This window comes from Gadus chalcogrammus, chromosome 20 (assembly GCF_026213295.1).
Source record: "Gadus chalcogrammus isolate NIFS_2021 chromosome 20, NIFS_Gcha_1.0, whole genome shotgun sequence".
Taxonomy (NCBI): domain Eukaryota; kingdom Metazoa; phylum Chordata; class Actinopteri; order Gadiformes; family Gadidae; genus Gadus; species Gadus chalcogrammus.
This window is the reverse complement of record NC_079431.1, coordinates 22,829,939-22,848,760: the sequence shown is the minus strand read 5'-3', so window position 1 is coordinate 22,848,760 and position 18,822 is coordinate 22,829,939. Positions and strand designations below refer to the sequence as shown.

The window sequence follows — 18,822 nt, the reverse complement described above, 5'->3', positions numbered from 1 at the left end:
CTCTTCCTTTCTTGATCTCTACAGTCGGTATAACGACTGTAATAGCAGATGTTGAAGTTGTTAAATCGTTAACTAACCATTTGTATGGAACAATCGGTTAAGGTAAGTTAAGTGCTTGAGTCTCGACACTTTAGAGAATGTCTAGCACGCAACTTGAATAAGCCATGTGCGATATTACCCGGGCTCCAGCGCAACTTTCCTTCCCAGGTGAAGCCTACTTCAGTAGCCTAGGAGGCTACTGAAGTAGCCTACTGAAGTAGCCTAGGACCATTCATACAGGAGCAAGCAAGAACGTTACCTTTTTCTGTCCTTGGGAAACGAAAAGACGGACAATCCGTTTCCACTGTAAGTGCAGTTTATCATTGCACATTTAAGAGGCATTTCTTTTTTAAACTATCTTTATTTTCGAAAAATAGACAATGACAGATTAAATGATATTGAGCGGGATATTGACTGTATTATTTAAGGTGGTCATACCGTACCTACCATGTATATAACACATTGAACATTGAACACAAGAAATGGAAGAAATTCCATTCATGGCCATGTACTTTCACCATACATACTATCTAAAAAATAAAAGGGTCTGCAGGAAAATATAAATACAGTACGCAAAAATTGAGTTAACACGTTTCTGAATGCTCTTCAGCTTCAGATGCCGTCAAGAGGGGTCTCTGGTCGTAATCAGTCGCAAGTCCGTCCCTGACCAATCAGCATTCATTAGCAGAATGCTAGCGTGTTTGGCCAACAACGGCCCAAACTGTAAGAAATCGAAAGGACATAAGTACTCACTCATTTGACTTTTGAACCATAATCTATATTGAACTTGCGGAATCTACAATAAAATTTGCGATATTTCAACGACAAGCAGGTGAAAGAGGCATAATTAGCCGTTTAGCCCCATAGACTCCCATTCAATCTGGACTCGCCCGCGATCACCCCCAGTGGATGTCTCATGGAACTACAACCAAAATCGGTACAATGGGGCGTATAGGGAGTGCCCAGGCTCTTCGTAGACGGGCTCTGGTAGGTCTATCTGCAGCCGGAGCCACTTGCCAAACACGCCCATTGCTCTGCCAGACACGCCCATTGCTCTGCCAGACACGCCCTTGCTCTGCCAAACACGCCCTTGCTCTGCCAAACACGCCCATAGCTCGTGCGCGTGCGTAATGCTACAGAATATAAGCCCGCCGCCCAGTCCCGTCCTGTTACGTTGCAGTCACGTGACTACCACGTGGTCGACTACCACGTGTGACTACCACGTGGTCGACTACCACGTGTTCGGCAACAAGCGCGAATGGTTTTTGAAACCTGCTTTAAACACGATTTAAATTCGATTAAACAATTCAATACAATACAAATGTCAATGAAAAACAAGTGTTATCTAGCGATCCGTTATCTGTATTATGTTATTTCGTCTTTGGAAACATGAGCCGAATGTTTTTTGAAACACACCCGGCAACGGACAACCCAATCAAATCAGTTGTCAAGTTGTCAACAACTGATGACGTAGGACGGTACAAATTTGCCATGACACCACCACATAGAACGAGCAATGGGCGTGTTTGGCAATAGGCGTGTTTGGCAGAGCAATGGGCGTGTATGGCAGAGCAATGGGCGTGTTTGGCAAGTGGCTCCGGCTGCAGATAGACCCTACTCATCCTGGGGGCCTGGGGAAAAACGGCGAAAGCTTTGTTGATTTAAGAAAATGTCGCACAAGTTTGACGTCCTTCTTTGATGTCCTACATTTTTGCTCTTTGTTTATGGTGACGCGTTCTTCTTTTTCCTTGGATTTATTAGCAGGCTGAACTGTGTCGGGCTGCTATGAGGTCACGATGCTTACGTAGGTGCCATCGCCATCCGGCTTAAACCCCGCCCTACCATGATAAGGGTACTGTCGGCGGTGGAAACGCGAGCCGTAACTGAGCTGGGCCAAACCGCACATTCACTACTGGGCCAAGGCGGGCTGGGCCGAAGAGGAGAAGTGGAAATGCCCCATTAGGACTCCTCTCCCACTGTAAGGGAGAACTTAAGGGGTCCTCTCCAACTGTAACTGTACGTCCACACCAGAAGCGAATTGAGCGACCAAATCGCCGGAAGTCATTCACTTTCTATGGGCAAGAGCGACCAAAGCGACCAACGCTACCAGCGGCCAAAGTTGAGCGACCAGAGCGTCAAAAAGAAGTTGAAAACTTTTTAACTTTATGCAAATGACTATGACGCGCTTCAGCGGCCAAACACTGACAGCCAATCGGAATGTAGACGCTCTTCGCTTGCGTGGATCCCAGGGAACACCGGCAGGCACATTGGTTCCTACCTAGCTTTATTCACTCACTGAACAAAATGTCGGCTGAAGTATTAATCGCGGCTGTAACTGGGCACCCGGTGTTGTATGAACCAACCCTTTTTCAGTTCAGAGATTGAACGCCATAGTGGTTTGGATACCAAGTGATGACAAGCGGGAGGATTTATACATCTAGAACGTTCGTATTTAAGCGGGAATCATTTTCATTTGCTCTCCATGCCACCAATCTAACCAACCAATCGCGTGTAGCATGCTTTAAACAAAACCAAAAAAGTTTTTGAAATCGTCACATAAACAAACTAATCGACAAGACGAGGGATAAATGACAAGGGATATATCTCTTGTCTTTTATCCCTCTATTCCCCACTATTCACAGAGCCTGAGGTGAATAATTGTTAATTAAATAGTCTAGATAGATAGATAGCCTAGTCAAGTCTTTATTAATAGGCCTACCAAACGACACAAATCGTCGGGAATCCATTTAGGTGGTTCGGCCCACACAGGACAGTAGCCTACAAGACCACACAGAACAAGTCTGACTGGACATGCACACAATACATCACATTACAACTAGACATGCGTTGATAGATAGACAGACAGATATGCCTAGATAGATAGATATGTTCCATTATTTGCCTTGCGGAGCCAACCAGTCCTGTGCACGTATGCAAATTAGCCATGTGCGCCAATGTCTATTTGTTTTGAGTGCGACGAATGAGTGCAGATCATGATTTGCAGATGCAGATCAGTGAAACATATTTTAACTAGCCTACTACAGCACGCAGGGCTTTTTGTTCTCGGTTGTAATTAGCCTACATTTTAGGATTTTTTTTATATTGGGGGGAATCACTGTCCTACTTGTTGTCGAAGCACTTTATCCAACAATCAAAACTGTCTCGGCAATATGGCCAAGGTGTATGGGAGAGTTCACTCTTTGATATGGCTGTCTGTAGGGCCTACTAAAAGCATACGGCTCCTTTAAATGCGTCTGCATAATTGAATTGTACGTCATAAGCGACCAAAGCGAACAGAAAAATTCGCACCTGATGTGGACGTACAGTAAGGGAGACGTTAAAGGTAAGGGAGTATTGTGAACTCACCAGAATCCGGTCAAAAGCGGAGGGGATCCCTCCTCTCTGGACGTGTCCCAGGACAGTCACCCGGGTGTCATAGCCCAGCCTATCCACCACCAGCTGCACACACACACACACACACACACACACACACACACACACACACACACACACACACACACACACACACACACACACACACACACACACACACACACACACACACACACACACACACACACACGTTGTTTTCTTACAGTGAACAGTGAACAGTACACAGGAGACACAGACTACACTTTAACAACATTTATAACAGCTCTTTATAATGTCATGAAAACCTTTTACCAACAGCCAAATCAAAATGCTAAACTTAATCTCAAAGGTGACAACAGGATTTTCATTCCAAACAGACGCGATCAAGTCACACGCTCCAGCTTGGGCTAGAGCGGATCACAGTTTAACAATTTCGGACGTTGCAGAGCCTAAACAATATCCATATTTAACCTAAAAACACAATGCTAAGCGTAACAATTACGGAATTTCTTGTTTCACTGGCTCTAAAATGATTAGTCGATTGGAAATAGGATTATTATATATCTGGGGAACCCGGTTTATATGGCATATGCAAGAGCCTAGGTGTTTCTTACATAGCAATTGTACTTAGGGTGGAAGCTAAATGCTAACCAAAATGATCTTTTCACATCATGCTATCCACACAAACGATCTGTCATATGAAAGAGACTCCAAGGAGTCCAACGGTACAAGCCTTATCATTTTGTGAGCTTATCTTGATTAACTATATGTGAATGAACAACGTCAATAAGACTTTTTCTGGTTACTACAGGTGATGACACACACACACTTGATTCATCTATTTCAAACTATCAGCTTTAACAGCTCAGCTATTCTATATTTGATCTTGAATGTATTCAAACTTTTTATGTTTCCAACCATCTAACGTTTACATTCTTTACTCCATTTAGACTTTTTGAACTCTGTTCAAATATTTTCACTTGATTTAACGGGGACATATTATAAAAACAACATTTCCCTGGGATTTGTTTGGTGTTGCATGGGTCTCTGGTGCTCCCACACGCATACAAAATTTGAAAAAAGTCTGTACATGATTTTTTGAGTGAGATATGCATTTCCGAAAGTACCCCGCCTACAGTTACCAAACGACCGAGTCAGTTTCGATAAAAAACTGGTTTTGCCAATACTAACTTTTTGCCCCCCCCTGTCAACAATTGCTTCTCCCCCCGTCAACAATTGGTCTTCCACCCCGCTCAACAATTCTGTGCAGGGGGCTGGTAGGGGGAATTCGGGGGGGCCCATCAGTACCTCTTGTATACAGGGCCGGGAATTTGGTGCTACGGCCCTTGGTGCAAACAGTAGGTGCGTTTCCATCCCCCTGATTTTATGCAAACTTTGAAGTATCGAATCAGTAAACAGTGATGGAAACACCAAAATTCGCATAGAAATCCTCTAATTCGCAAAAAGGTTTATCCGCTCGCTTGAGGTGGTTTTTGAGAAATGCGAAAGAGAGTCAATTCGCAAAATGGGAGATGGAAACACACTTTTCGAAACAGCTGTGACGTAGCGAACTTTGAACACACAGGACTGACAGTCTTTCCGATTTCCACATAACGACCGGCCATAGCAACCCTCCCGACATCAACGTGTAACGTCATCACCTTATTCTGCTCCAACCACTTGATGGAAACGCACCTAATTCGAATTACTTTTTTGCGAACTTTCTAAAGATTTGCATCATCTTTTAGATGGAAACGCAGCTACTGACACACAGCTTTCAACCGCTTCCGCCAACTTTTAATGCGTAGACAAAATATCACCGCACACTTTATGGGGTGATCACCGGACGCAGCTCCACACACACACACACAGCACCGCGCGACCAATTCCGCCGCTAATAACCACTGGTGGCGCGGACTCTGGAGAGTCAAGGTCGACACTCGCCTCTGATAGATTGAAGTCTTTGGAGACTTACGCTTCACAGGCACACACACTCTCACACAAACAGACGGACAGGCAGGTAGACACACACACACCACTCCATCGCTCTCAACGCCAATCAGTGATCCGGTAAAAAAATAGTAACACACACTGACTTTGATGAGTAACTTTAATCTGATTACTGGTTTAGAAATAGTAACTCGTTAGATTACTTGTTACTGAAAAAAATGGTCCGAGGCCACTAAGTAACGCTTTACTGGCATCACTGTCAGGCGGTGACCTCCGGGAGCTGAACTGCCGCCGAAGCTTTCCGGCTGCTCCAGCGGGTGTACTCTGGGAGCTGACTGCCGCTGTCACGTTAAAATTGTACCGGGGGCTAAAATTTTACCGGCCTACGTCATCCATAGTAATCCATTCCAAACCTGCCTGGCAACAGACGATCGATCGCGTCGAATGACGTGGAAAGGTTCTTGAATATTCGTGAACTCGTTCATTGAGCGCGACAAGACAGATAACACTTATTTTACAAATTACATTTATTAGCGTTCCTAACTTTATATTTGTATTGTATTGCATTGTATTTATCTATTTCACTACACAGTAATAGCTAAATGTTATGGGGATAACGTGAATAATAATAATAAAAAACATTTACCAGTTAGTAAATGCCTGCTCACCTAACTACCCATCTATTATCTATCTATCTATCTATCTATCTATCTATCTATCTATCTATCTATCTATCTATCTATCTATCTATCTATCTATCTATCTATCTATCTATCTATCTATCTATCTATTACCTATAATCTGTTCTCTAAATTAAATTAAGGAAATTCAATTAACACAAGCTATCTAGACTATGATACACATTAAACACTCAGTTTACTAGCTAAATTCGATTAAACAATTAAATGCAATACAAATATAAAGTAAAAACAAGTGTTATCTAGCGATCCGTTATCTGTATTATATTATTTTGTCTTCGGCAACATGAGCGCGATGGAAACCTGCCTGGCAACGGACAACCCCTTACGTAATCTGTTCTCCATTGCCTGGCAACGGACAACTGATTACGTACCCGGTACAATTTTCGCCCCCGGTACAATTTTAACGTGACACCGCCAAAGCTGGCAGGTCCAGCGAGGGGGAGCTCGGCGGCAGTCCGGCAGCTCCGGTGCGGTGAGCTCGGCGGCAGTCCGGCAGCTCCGGCGCGGCGAGCTCGGCGGCAGTATGGCAGCTCAGCTCCCGGAGTGCAATCCCTTTCTTTCTCCATGTCGCATTTCATGGACTTCAGAGAGTCAAGGCCGAAGTTCCTTTCCCACAATTCTTCTCAACCATGGCTGAGATATCCCCCACTACGATTCTTTACTTGTCGTGGAAGTACCAGAGACGTCAGATGCAGTCTATGATTAGGTGAGTGCTGCATGCAGCGCTCAACTATTGTTCTTACGTTTTATTCTTTCTTTCCTTCCTCTATATCTTAATGGTGACAAGACTGAAGTCATAATTTTTGGTCCCTCCAAGGCAAGACACACTGCACTGTCAAACTTAGGTCACCTCACGCCTCTTGTCAAACCCCATGCCAGAAACCTTGGTGTCATCCTCGACTCTGAACTCTGTCTTGACAAACAGATCAGCACTGTAGTCAAAAATAGTTTTTACCAGCTCAGAGTGATCTCCCGCCTCAAATCCTTCCTATCCCACAACGACCTCGAGATAGTTATCAATGCCTTTATTACATCACGGCTGGATTATTGCAATTCCCTCTACCTTGGCCTCCCCCAATCCTCACTCAGACGTCTGCAGCTGGTCCACAATGCAGCTGCGCGTCTTTTAACTGGCACCAGGAGGCACGAGCACAACACACCCATTCTGGCCTCCTTGCACTGGCTCCCAGTTATTTTTAGGATCCAATTTAAAATTGTTTTATTTGTTTATAAGGCACTCAATGGGCTGGCCCCGGCCTATATCACTGAGCTTGTTCAGCCCCACTCTGCCCAAAGGTCCCTCAGATCCTCTAACAAAGGGCTTCTGTATGTGCCACACTCACGGCTCAAGCAGAGAGGTGATAGAGCCTTTGCCATTGCTGCTCCACGTCTGTGGAACCAGCTCCCCCTGGATATTAGATCCGCCCCCTCCATTTCTGCCTTCAAATCTAGGCTAAAAACCCACCTCTACTCCCTGGCCTTCCTTGCCCCTTGACCTTTTAGCCTACCTCCTGTTCATGTCTGTGTGGTATGCCCTGGAAATGAATGTTCCCCCTTTGTATTATTATGACCTCTATGTATTGTTGTGTTGTTGTATTTTATTCACTTTTTATCTTTATTTATTGTTATTATTATTGTTATTTTTTAATTATCATTATTATTTTTATTATTTTCATCTTATTGTACAGCACTTTGGTCAGTGTATGCTGTGTGTAAATGTGCTCTATAAATAAAACTTACTTACTTACTATATTATTTTCTACAAACTTAAGGACCTATCTCCTTCCTCAAATTTTCACCTAAAGACTCCATTCAAGTTTTAAAATGCTTCAAATTAGCTTGGAATCATGCGCTTTTTTACAATTTTTTTTTTAACATGGGAGTCAATGGGAGTCATGGGAGGACAGCGGAGCCGTCCTCCCATTGACTTCAACAGTAAGACTTCAACAGTTTAAGACATAACTAAATAATTGTTCAACCGTTAACCTTCGATCAAACCATTTGACAAATCTACATGCTTATATCTTCAATAATATCTAAACGGAATTTTGATATCATTTCAACTTTCTTCAGAATCAGTTTTTGTTTAATAACGGCTTCGTTTTCAGCTGTTTTCATTGAAGACGTCTGCCCATTCTGACAATCCTACTTCTTAAGACATCGTAACTCAATCATTTTTCAACCATTTACCTTCGATCAGTGTTAATTTCGTTAACGAAAAATATGACAAAAAATGTTCATCAACAACCTTTTTTCCATGACTAAGACGAGACGTTGACGAGCTAAAAATCGATCTTTGATAATAAAAACGATGACGAAATGTAAGTTTTGTTTTCGTTGACGAGACGAGACAGGACTAAAATGTTAGTGGTGTGCTATTTGGACATTCAAAATGCACGATATTTTCCAATAATTACCCTTCCGTAAGGTTCTTAATGCACCTGTTCACTCCAGTAAATAGGACGGACCTTAGCTACGACTTGGCAACGGGAGGTATAGTCCACTCAGCTATGAGCTAACGTTATGCACATATTTTTTATTTATTTATTGTACATATTTATAATTCGAAATTCGTCCCAGCCTTTATACCACAGATATTCTAGGGTCTATAGCATATAATCCCGTTATCTGATTACAGTTTAATTCATTTTTCACAATTTACCAGCTCTCGTTTTGTAGAGAATCACACGCTTTTCGTTTCAATGGGAATCGTGACGGTGTATACTTTCCACATAAGGTGTACTTTGAAATTCGTCCCAGCCTATATACCCAAAATACTATGGGGTCTATAGCATATAACCGCGTTTTCTGATTACAGTTGAATGCAGTTTTCACAATTTACCAGCTATCGTTTTGAAGGCTGAAGAGACAAGAGTACTAAAGTGTGACGTCACGTTTCGATAGCAACCGATATTCGGTTCTACACAAACCAAATTAACAAGGGGAAATGGTATGCCACATGAACCTTTTATAGAACAGGAACGACTTTTTTGCGAATTGATTTGCGAGTTTGCTTTAGAAATGATGCAAGTAATATTGCGAATAGATTAAACTAAACTAAACTAAACTAACGTTTATGAACGCCTCGACATGTTTCGATTGGTAGTGATTTTCACCTCTTGAAATTCATTTATTTTCATTTTGAAAGAAACATGGAAGCAATGGAGAACGCCATCTCTCGTTCGGTTGTTTAGAACTGAAAATCCGGTTGCCAGGACAACGTGACGTTTTCACTTTACTACTCTATTTGATGGGAACAACTTAGCAGGTGTCCATATATATGGGGTGGGTTAGTCTAATTTAACTAGTTTAAAAAGAGAAAACATTTTGACTAAAAGTAATGACTAAAAGTTGACTAAAATGTAAGGACTTTTCGTCGACTAAAACTAAACTAAAACTACAAAGGAAAACAATTACTAAAATGTGACTAAATCGAATAAGCATTTTCGTCTAAAGACTAAGACTAAATCTAAAATAGCTGACAAAATTAACACTGCCTTCGATCAAACCATTTAACAAATCTACACACTTGTATCTTCAATAATATCCAAATGAATTTCAATATCATTTAAACTTTATTCAGAACCAGTTTTAGTTTCATACCGGCTTCGAATTCAGTTGGCCTCATTGTTTTACGTTGACGCTGGAGCGTGTGGACGTTCAGCAGTGTTGCCAGATTGGGCAGTTTTCCCCGCTCTATTGGGCTACTTTTAATCACGCACCGGTTCGCTATTCTCTTAAACACACACACACACACACACACACACACACACACACACACACACACACACACACACACACACACACACACACACACACACACACACACACACACACACACACACACACACACACACAATACATTTGACCTTTCAGATTCTTCAGTTCAATTCATTTTACATTTCTGTATTTTTAGCAATGCTTTGCGCTTTTCCTTCAGCTGGCTTTATTTGTTTCCAATCATTTACATTTTCTTAAATGGTGTGCATGTTAACATTGTTTACTCCATTTAGACTTTTGAATTTTTGTTCAAATCCCTCAACTTGATTTAAGCCATTTAAACGTTTCTTTATGTGGCCTTATTAAAAAATATTTTCAACCTCACTTTATACCACAGCACTCCGCATTTTCTGCAGGAAATTCATTTTCTAGTTCATAATATCATCCGAGGCGCACATAGCTTTTGGCCGTGATATAATATTATATAAATACTAGTGCTGTCAAGCGACAAAAAATATTTAATTGCATTAATGTCATAGTTAACTCGCGATTAATCACACATTTTTTTCTATTCTAAATATCTCTTGATTTCGTGCTGCTAGCCTTTTAGTGAGATCAGAGTGTTGAGAAGGACAATAATAAATATATTTGGTAAGATGGATCTAAGAGAAACCCGCAGTGATTTCAACCCCCACACACACACGGCGTGCACGCACGCACGCACGCACGCGCGCACGCACGCACGCACGCACGCGCGCACGCACGCACGCACACACGCAGAGTGATAATCGGGAGAGTCGGGAGAATTCCCGGTGGGCCGTTAACGTTTCGGGGCTGTCGGGCTGATTACTGCGGGATAACAATATTGCGTTTATAAAAGTTCCTTGCAGCGCCATCCGGCAGCCTGTGCTGTGCGCCCGCAACCTCCCTCCCAGCTGCAACACTCACTAACTGGCCCCTCCCGAAGTGGTACAGCCCAGGTGGGCCTTGAACTGCAATTGGTCAGAAAGACGTAACTGCTAATGACAACATTGAACTCTCATGCAGGCTCGAACAGAGAGACACACAAACACACACACACACTTTTAAGGAGTTTTTCACCCGCTCCGTATCCTTGCTTGCCCCAACAAGGTTGTGCGGCGTGCTGTTGTTTTGTTTCCGGTGTAGCTAGATCCGGTATGGTGTTGTAGTTTTTTTCTAACGTGACTAGTTGTTGCTAGACAGCAGGTGAAAAAACTACTTTTGCCAAGCCAAAAGAGCGTTAATTGCGATTAAAAACCAATTTTAACACCGTTAAAATTGGTTTGCGTTAACGCCGTTAATAACGCGTTAAACTGACTGCACTAATAAATACCCATATATAATATTATTATTATATTATATTATATAGATATAGAGCTCCAGGAGTCCACACACGGCAACAATCCCTTCTCCTCCATGCTGTGGTTCAGTCTGACAGCTCATTGGTCAATGGGCAGCAGCTCATTTGGATTAAAGCTACAGACACCAGAAACAGCGCATTCTGAAGGGACTGAGACAGAGGGGAATTGCGGTAGGCAAGATTTTTTTTTCCTAAAAGCTATTTCCAGCAAACAGCTTCAAAAACATGTTATCTGGCACTCAAATACTATGTTTACTTTTGGGAAAACACCATAATATTTCTCCTTTAAGCCATGCAACTTTCTTTTGTGTGTGTTTTTAGGTGGCTAATTGGCAATCATGAGCAAAGTGCTTCCATACGTTATTTTTTTTCAAGAGTAAAACAAGGTATCGTAATGATATTGGTATTTGAAGTGAAAAAGTGGTATCGGGACTTCCCTACTGCTGACAGGTCCAACAAAGCACTATGAAAACTCACATCCTTGATGTAGTTGGAGCTGATGGCCTTGCCTTCATCATCGATGGCTCCTTCTGCTACGATAATGATGTTGAGCCTGGAACCTCTGCTGCGACTCTGTAACACACACACACACACACACACACACACACACACACACACACACACACACACACACACACACACACACACACACACACACACACACACACACACACACACACACACACACACACACACTAAATTATAGGATGTGGCTGGCTTGGTGGAGGAGGATTCATTAGTCAACACTAGAACTATTGACTGTCAATAGTCAATCCTTACTGTCCGAATATTCTTCCTGCTCCTAAAGGCCCAGCTCTGCCCCAATCTGCTAGTCACAACCCCACCACAATCTGCTAGCTCCAACCCAATCCCATGATATATCTGACCATGTTCAAAACCCTGCTCAAAATGTAATCCTAATCCAGCTAGGCTGATCAAAAAGCACTCCAAACATCCAGATCCTCTCCCCTCGTATCGGACCACGTGTCTCCTAGACGCACCCCCTCCAGACGGGAGCACATGCGGTCTTCCCAGCCCTCTTTGGGCGGGGCCTCGGGGATGAACAGCCAATCAGCTCCGGACGCCAGCGCAGACACCAGGGCCAGGTACCTGCAGTGGCCCGGGGGGAGGGGTCATGGAGGACAGGCCAACACTGGATACAGAGGAGCAGAGATAGAGGAAGGGTTCCACTCACCCACAGTGAAACAGAGGGGATAGAGGAAGGGTTCCACTCACCCACAGTGAAACAGAGGGGATAGAGGAAGGGTTCCACTCACCCACAGTGAAACAGAGGAGATAGAGGAAGGGTTCCACTCACCCACAGTGAAACAGAAGAGATGCAGGAAGGGTTCCACTCACCCACAGTGAAACAGAGGAGATGCAGGAAGGGTTCCACTCACCCACAGTGAAACAGAGGGGATAGAGGAAGGGTTCCACTCACCCACAGTGAAACAGAGGAGATAGAGGAAGGGTTCCACTCACCCACAGTGAAACAGAGGAGATAGAGGAAGGGTTCCACTCACCCACAGTGAAACAGAGGAGATAGAGGAAGGGTTCCACTCACCCACAGTGAAACAGAAGAGATGCAGGAAGGGTTCCACTCACCCACAGTGAAACAGAGGGGATAGAGGAAGGGTTCCACTCACCCACAGTGAAACAGAGGAGATAGAGGAAGGGTTCCACTCACCCACAGTGAAACAGAGGGGATAGAGGAAGGGTTCCACTCACCCACAGTGAAACAGAGGGGATAGAGGAAGGGTTCCACTCACCCACAGTGTCGTCCCATCACCTCCAGGACGAAGGTACGCTGGTGGCTGTGGGGAGGCATTGTGGTTTAATGGTTATTACACACCGTGGAAATACATATTCATTGATATTATCCATTAAATAAATGCTAATTAATAGTACAGGGACTACATGTTAAAGTGATAATGCAAAAATATATACTTTTCACGGTTCTTATGTTAACAATGCACACAAAGCATTTCCTTTTTTAGACCCATTTGCCATGTCAATTGGTGCAAGGTTAGAGCCAGTTGAAGGAGCATCCGACCCAGAGCCAACAGTGATTAAAGGTCCCATGACATGCTATTTTATGTATTCTTTAATATAGGTATTAGTGGGCAACTAACACAGTATTCAAAGACGTTCCCGAAATTCAATTTATATGATATAGATATCTATGTATTATATGATATTATTTAGATATAGAGCTCCAGGACTGTAACGCAAGTGTTGTACACTTCCTTGTTATTTGGATAACCGTTCTGCTGTTGGTGTGATGGCGCTTAACACGTCGGACTCTCGTCTCTGGTATTTCTACAACGAGACTCGTATTGGGGGTTATCTCAGCCAAGGTTGAGAATGAATTGGGGGGAAGGAACTTTGGCTTTGACTCCCTCAAGAACATGAACCACGACATGGAGGAGAAAGGGATTGTTGGCGGCGAATGTCTCCCGCTTGAGCCCCGCTGAGGGACCACCGCCGGAGGCGGAGGTGCATAAGCGCTGCCCGGCAAAGATCCCTTTCTCCACCTTGTCGTGGTTCATGTTCTTGAGGGAGTCAAAGCCAAAGTTCCTTCCCCCCAATTCATTCTCAACCTTGGCTGAGATAACCCCCAATACGAGTCTCGATATAGAAATACCAGAGACGAGAGTCCGACGTGTTATGCGCCATCACACCAACAGCAGAACGGTTATCCAAATAACAAGGAAGTGTACAACACTTGCGTTACAGTCCTGGAGCTCTATATCTAAATAATATCATATAATACATATATATCTATATCATATAACATATTGTGTGCGCCTCCAGACGATATTATGAATCACAAACGACTTTGTCGGGTTCTGCGACGTCTCTGGTTCTTCCACTTTCACATCAACCTGAAGTCGACTGAACCGCGCGCTGCCTGCTGCCGGCTGCCCGCTGCCGGGCGGTGGTGCCTCGCGGCAACCGGCGGCATGTCGCAGTTCATGTACTTCAGCGAGTCAAACCAAAGTTCCTTTCCCCCAATTCCTTCTCAACCATGGCTCAGTTAACCCCCACGACAGTCTCGTTGTGGAAATACAAGACACGTCAAAGAACCGACAAGAAACACTGCGTGCGTTACAGTGTGTGTATTCACACACACACATGTGGCGCTCGCACGGTCGAATCACATTGGCGGGCCAACGTCTCTGGGCGGGCCAGGCAGAGTAAGGGGAGGAGCTGAGATTCCTGATGACGTCATGAATACAGACATTCCAAATCAGCGCGCTTGCAGCCTCCGTTTTTTCAAAGGCGAGCAGAACTGCTAGTGCTAGTTTTACACCAAACACAAGTTTTAGCCACTGGGGGACCATAGGCAGGCTAGGGGAACTCATATTTATGTTAGAAAACCTCACAAAGTGAGATTTTCATGTCATGGGACCTTTAACAACCATCTGGCCTGTGGGCATTCAGATTCTGATGCCAACTCGAGCTGTGGAAACCATGGATGTAGGAATAAAAGTGTGAGGAAAGCCACGCATGGTCCGGCTGACTTCATCAAAACAAATCACTGTTCATATTGATTCATTGAGCAGACACTGTACAGAGAAGCCTTGCTCAAAGGTCATTGAGGATGAGGAGCAGGTAGGCGAGGGTATCTTCCTCCATGATGCCTACTGGTAGAAGCTTCAGACCTCAGGGTTGAAACCCTTACCCTCTGGCTGTCAATACAACATCTTACCACTACTAGCCTTACATCACATTTTGAACAGTCACATGCTGCTAAGAACAACGTGTAGTGAGGCAGAGCCTTTTAAGAGGCAGGTGTCGCTCACAACCCTGAATCAGGATCTTAATGTGTGCTCTTCTAGGACCAGGACCCGGGTAGTGGACTAGACCAGTGAAGATCAGGCTGCTATCCCTGGTACATACCAGGAGCCTCACTACTCAAACGTTCTAGTCCTGTTCTACTCCATGACGACTCTGTGGAGATGCTCTACTGAGTGGTGATCCACCAATCTGAGAGGCTGCGTATCACCCGGTGCTGCAAGCGAGGGGGCGGACCTCTGGGCGGTGGTGGTGATGGCGTCCACGATCTCCATGATGCGGTGCAGGGCGGAGTCGGCGCCGATGGTCATATCCGTGCCGCAGAAGTCGTTGTCAATGGAGCCCACCAGACCTACAATGTTCAGGTGGTCGTGGAGCTGCGCCGTGGCCTCCGTGATCCGGCCTGACAAACACACACACACACACACACACACACACACACACACACACACACACACACACACACACACACACACACACACACACACACACACACACACACACACACACACACACACACACACACACACAGGGGAGTTCCGTTGGAAATTCGCCAATGAAAACGTTGGCCTGTTGACAATGAAGAACTAGAGATTTTGAAAAACTAGAGACATTGAGAGTGCCCTCAGAGGTGTCTATTCTATGTCCTCCAATAGCTCCGGAACAGTTCCATCTATGGAACTCCAGAACGTTGCAACACTGCGAGGTGGTAAGGAAACGACACGCCAAACATTCATGCTCAGTGTAGATGGCGGGCTAGCCTGATCATGTTCTACCGCATTAGTTAGTGAGAGTGCAGCAGAGAGGGAGAGTTCTGCTATGGGAGATCCCCTGACACCGCCTCCCCCCTAAAGCACACACCCTTTTGGGCCAGCTCGGCCAGCAGGCCGCTCCACTCGCTGCGGAAGACGTTGGCCCCGGTGAGGCTGCCGTCCCCGCCACAAACACACAGGTTGGTGATTCCACGCTTCACCAGGTTGAAGGCGGCCGCCAGCCGGCCGTCCCGCGTGGGGAAGGCCTTGCAGCGGGCGCTGCCGATCACGGTCCCGCCCTGCGGAGAGAAGAGGTAACTATGAGCCCCCCTGCATAATCGTATACACTGGGCGAGCTCTGAGTGGCCCCTAGAGGCCTCTCGATGCAGACTCTACATAGTAGAATCTGATATAATAGACAAGATACTATATAAACGTGAATGACAAAGTCAAAGCAGATGTGTACGTGTGTGTGAAGGTTATGGGCTCCTGCTCCTTCACTGGAACATCTTGGAAACGAGCAGTAGCAGTGAGGGGAGGAGCAGGAGGTGAGTGGTGGAGCAGGAGAGGAGAGTGGTGGAGCAGCAGGAGATGAGGAGTGAGTGGTGGAGCAGGAGGAGGTGAGTGGTGGAGCAGGAGGAGGTGAGTGGTGGAGCAGGAGGAGGTGAGTGGTGGAGCGGGAGGAGGTGAGTGGTGGAGCAGGAGGAGATGAGGAGTGAGTGGTGGAAGAGGAGGAGGTGAGTGGTGGAGCAGGAGGAGATGAGTGAGTGGTGGAGCAGGAGGAGATGAGTGAGTGGTGGAGCAGGAGAGGTGAGTGGTGGAGCAGGAGGAGATGAGGAGTGAGTGACGGAGCAGGAGGAGATGAGGAGTGAGTGGTGGAGCAGGAGGAGGTGAGTATTGGAGCAGGAGCAGGTGGGTGGTGGAGCAGGTGGAGCTGAGACAGCTGAGCTTCGTCTACTACATTAAAAGAGGATTGAGCCGAATGTCTAAAGAGTGAGGGCTGAGTGGAACGGCGACATAACGTTGAACGCTAACCCAAAGCTCAGGAGCTCACCTTCTTCTATCAAGTAGAGACAGTCATGCAGTGAGCAGACAACCTCAGGCAGTTAATGAGGGGTTCATACAGATCAAGATAACACGGTATGTCAAAAAAAATTAGTCTTCTGAGATACAAGTTTGTTATCTATGGATTTCCTCAGCTGGATTCCAGTTTCATCATGCGATCAGATGGGAAAAAAATTTAATGCCGGCATCCCATCCCTGACATGAGTGGAGCAAACTAATCTAGGGTCAGCAGCAACAGCAGACAACAGACATAAGCAACATGTGTGCAAGAGATGATCTCTGATCTTTATGGGTCATATATGGGTCAGGCACAAGAGCAGGACAAACTAGAGAAGAAGAAACGTCAAACTTGACATACAGACGGGGACACACTGAAGTACTACAGACTCAAGCTTTGGCTGACAAACAAAGGAAGAGAGGTGTTATTTAATAGATATTAAAAATGCAACTTGCTGCATTTTCTACCACTAAACTTACAACGCATGCATGGGCTCTCTTACCGAGTCTTTACAAGGTCTACAGAGACAGGGAGAGAGGGGGGGGTGAGATGAGGGGGGCAGACTGACCACAGCAGTAACATAACTTTACCCTAATCAGCTCCAGCTGGAACAATAACCATATTTTCATTGAAAATCAAGTGTGTGTTACGATCACAATTCTATTCTGTTTAGAATTATGATTGTACTTGGAGTGTCTTGTATTGTATACAGCGATGGACTCCCCTTGTGTTAATGATGAAGGTACAGGCACTGTGTGTACCTGCTGGATGATGTTGGTGACACTGTGCCAGTGAGCCAGTTTGATGTTTTCCCCTCCTTCCACCAGGCCTTGATAACCCTAGTGTGACATAAATGGCAGTTATTGTATTCGCTGAATACTAGACAGAATGACAAGGTGAAATATGGCATACAGTGAAACACTTTGCTGACCACTTGAGGTTAGCCTGAGTAACGACAGGTTTGTATCATGGTAATATACCTCATGGATTAGGTACACCTGTGCTCCGACATATATCCCCATCCGGGTCACCGCACGTACCGCAGCATTCATTCCTGTTTCCAAGGGCAAAGGGACAACGTTATCAGAACACATATCAAATCTGCATAGTCTACATGGCATGAAAATAATTATGGAGGTCGGAGGTATGTTACAGGCTTTCTCACTTAGGTTTTGTAGCGGAAAGGTGTTTCATGTTTCCACTTAAGCCCCACCCACACCTCTGCCCACCACTGCACCGGGACCTGTGACCTATAACCAGCTGCCCCAGTGCACGGAGCGCTGTACCGGGACTTGGGACCTGTGACCTGTAGCGCTGTGACGGGGGCAGTGACGCTCAGCAGCCCACTGACTACGATCAGATAACGAGGCTACTGGACCAAATATTCACAAATCAGCCACGTCTGCAACAGTTTGGTGGCACGATACAGCTATACTTTATCTGATAAGGCTGAGTAGGAGTCCAGCCTGGCATACATGATGACATTAAACCCTGTGGTGATTCTGCTCGTACCTTGGGCATCTCCGCCGCTCGTCAGCACCGCGAGGGCGCGTCCTGCGCCCGTCATCTTCAGCTTCTCCAGATCCATCGAAGTCATGGTGGCAAAACGTATTGAACAGTAATGAATCTATACAAGGTCAAACCTAATCTAGAACCTCTCCGATAGTAGGCTGTCCCCTGTCCGCTTCCTGGTAGTGTGTGTGGGTCGGTCTGGAGACTCCGCCTTGTTGTGAACCACCATGAGAAGAGGATCGCTCGTTTTCTGTGTCACTCCGCCCGGTAGGAGAGATCCCGTTAATTGATCTGTTGTAATCAGGGGTGCAAACTCATCAGGGATGAAAAAGGTGACAAGGACCCAAACCCCCTCGCGGAATATATATATATACATATACATATACATATACACACACACACACACACACACACACACACACACACACACACACACACACACACACACACACACACACACACACACACACACACACACACACACACACACACACACACATATATATACATACACATATACATACACACACAGTG

At 45.2% G+C, this 18,822-nt stretch overlaps 1 protein-coding gene across 2 annotated transcripts in view; it reads right to left on the bottom strand.

The window, feature by feature from the left end:
* pfkla (phosphofructokinase, liver a) overlaps positions 1–18,509 on the bottom strand; it is a 31,118-nt gene extending 12,609 nt beyond the window's left edge. Inside the window, exons 1-10 of one of the 2 annotated variants that reach the window (XM_056579090.1) lie at positions 18,289–18,305; positions 17,757–17,830; positions 17,538–17,615; positions 17,279–17,294; positions 15,823–16,012; positions 15,199–15,364; positions 12,933–12,977; positions 12,165–12,273; positions 11,641–11,736; positions 3,406–3,498 (exon numbers count right to left, since the gene is read on the bottom strand). In XM_056579090.1, coding sequence (XP_056435065.1) covers positions 3,406–3,498; positions 11,641–11,736; positions 12,165–12,273; positions 12,933–12,977; positions 15,199–15,364; positions 15,823–16,012; positions 17,279–17,294; positions 17,538–17,615; positions 17,757–17,761 — 798 coding nt within the window. In that variant the 5' untranslated portion in view covers positions 17,762–17,830; positions 18,289–18,305. Of the gene's footprint in view, positions 1–3,405; positions 3,499–11,640; positions 11,737–12,164; positions 12,274–12,932; positions 12,978–15,198; positions 15,365–15,822; positions 16,013–17,278; positions 17,295–17,537; positions 17,616–17,756; positions 17,831–18,288 lie in introns of both variants that reach the window. The other variant, XM_056579089.1, reaches the window with a different exon arrangement.
* Between the last annotated feature and the right edge of the window lie 313 nt (positions 18,510–18,822).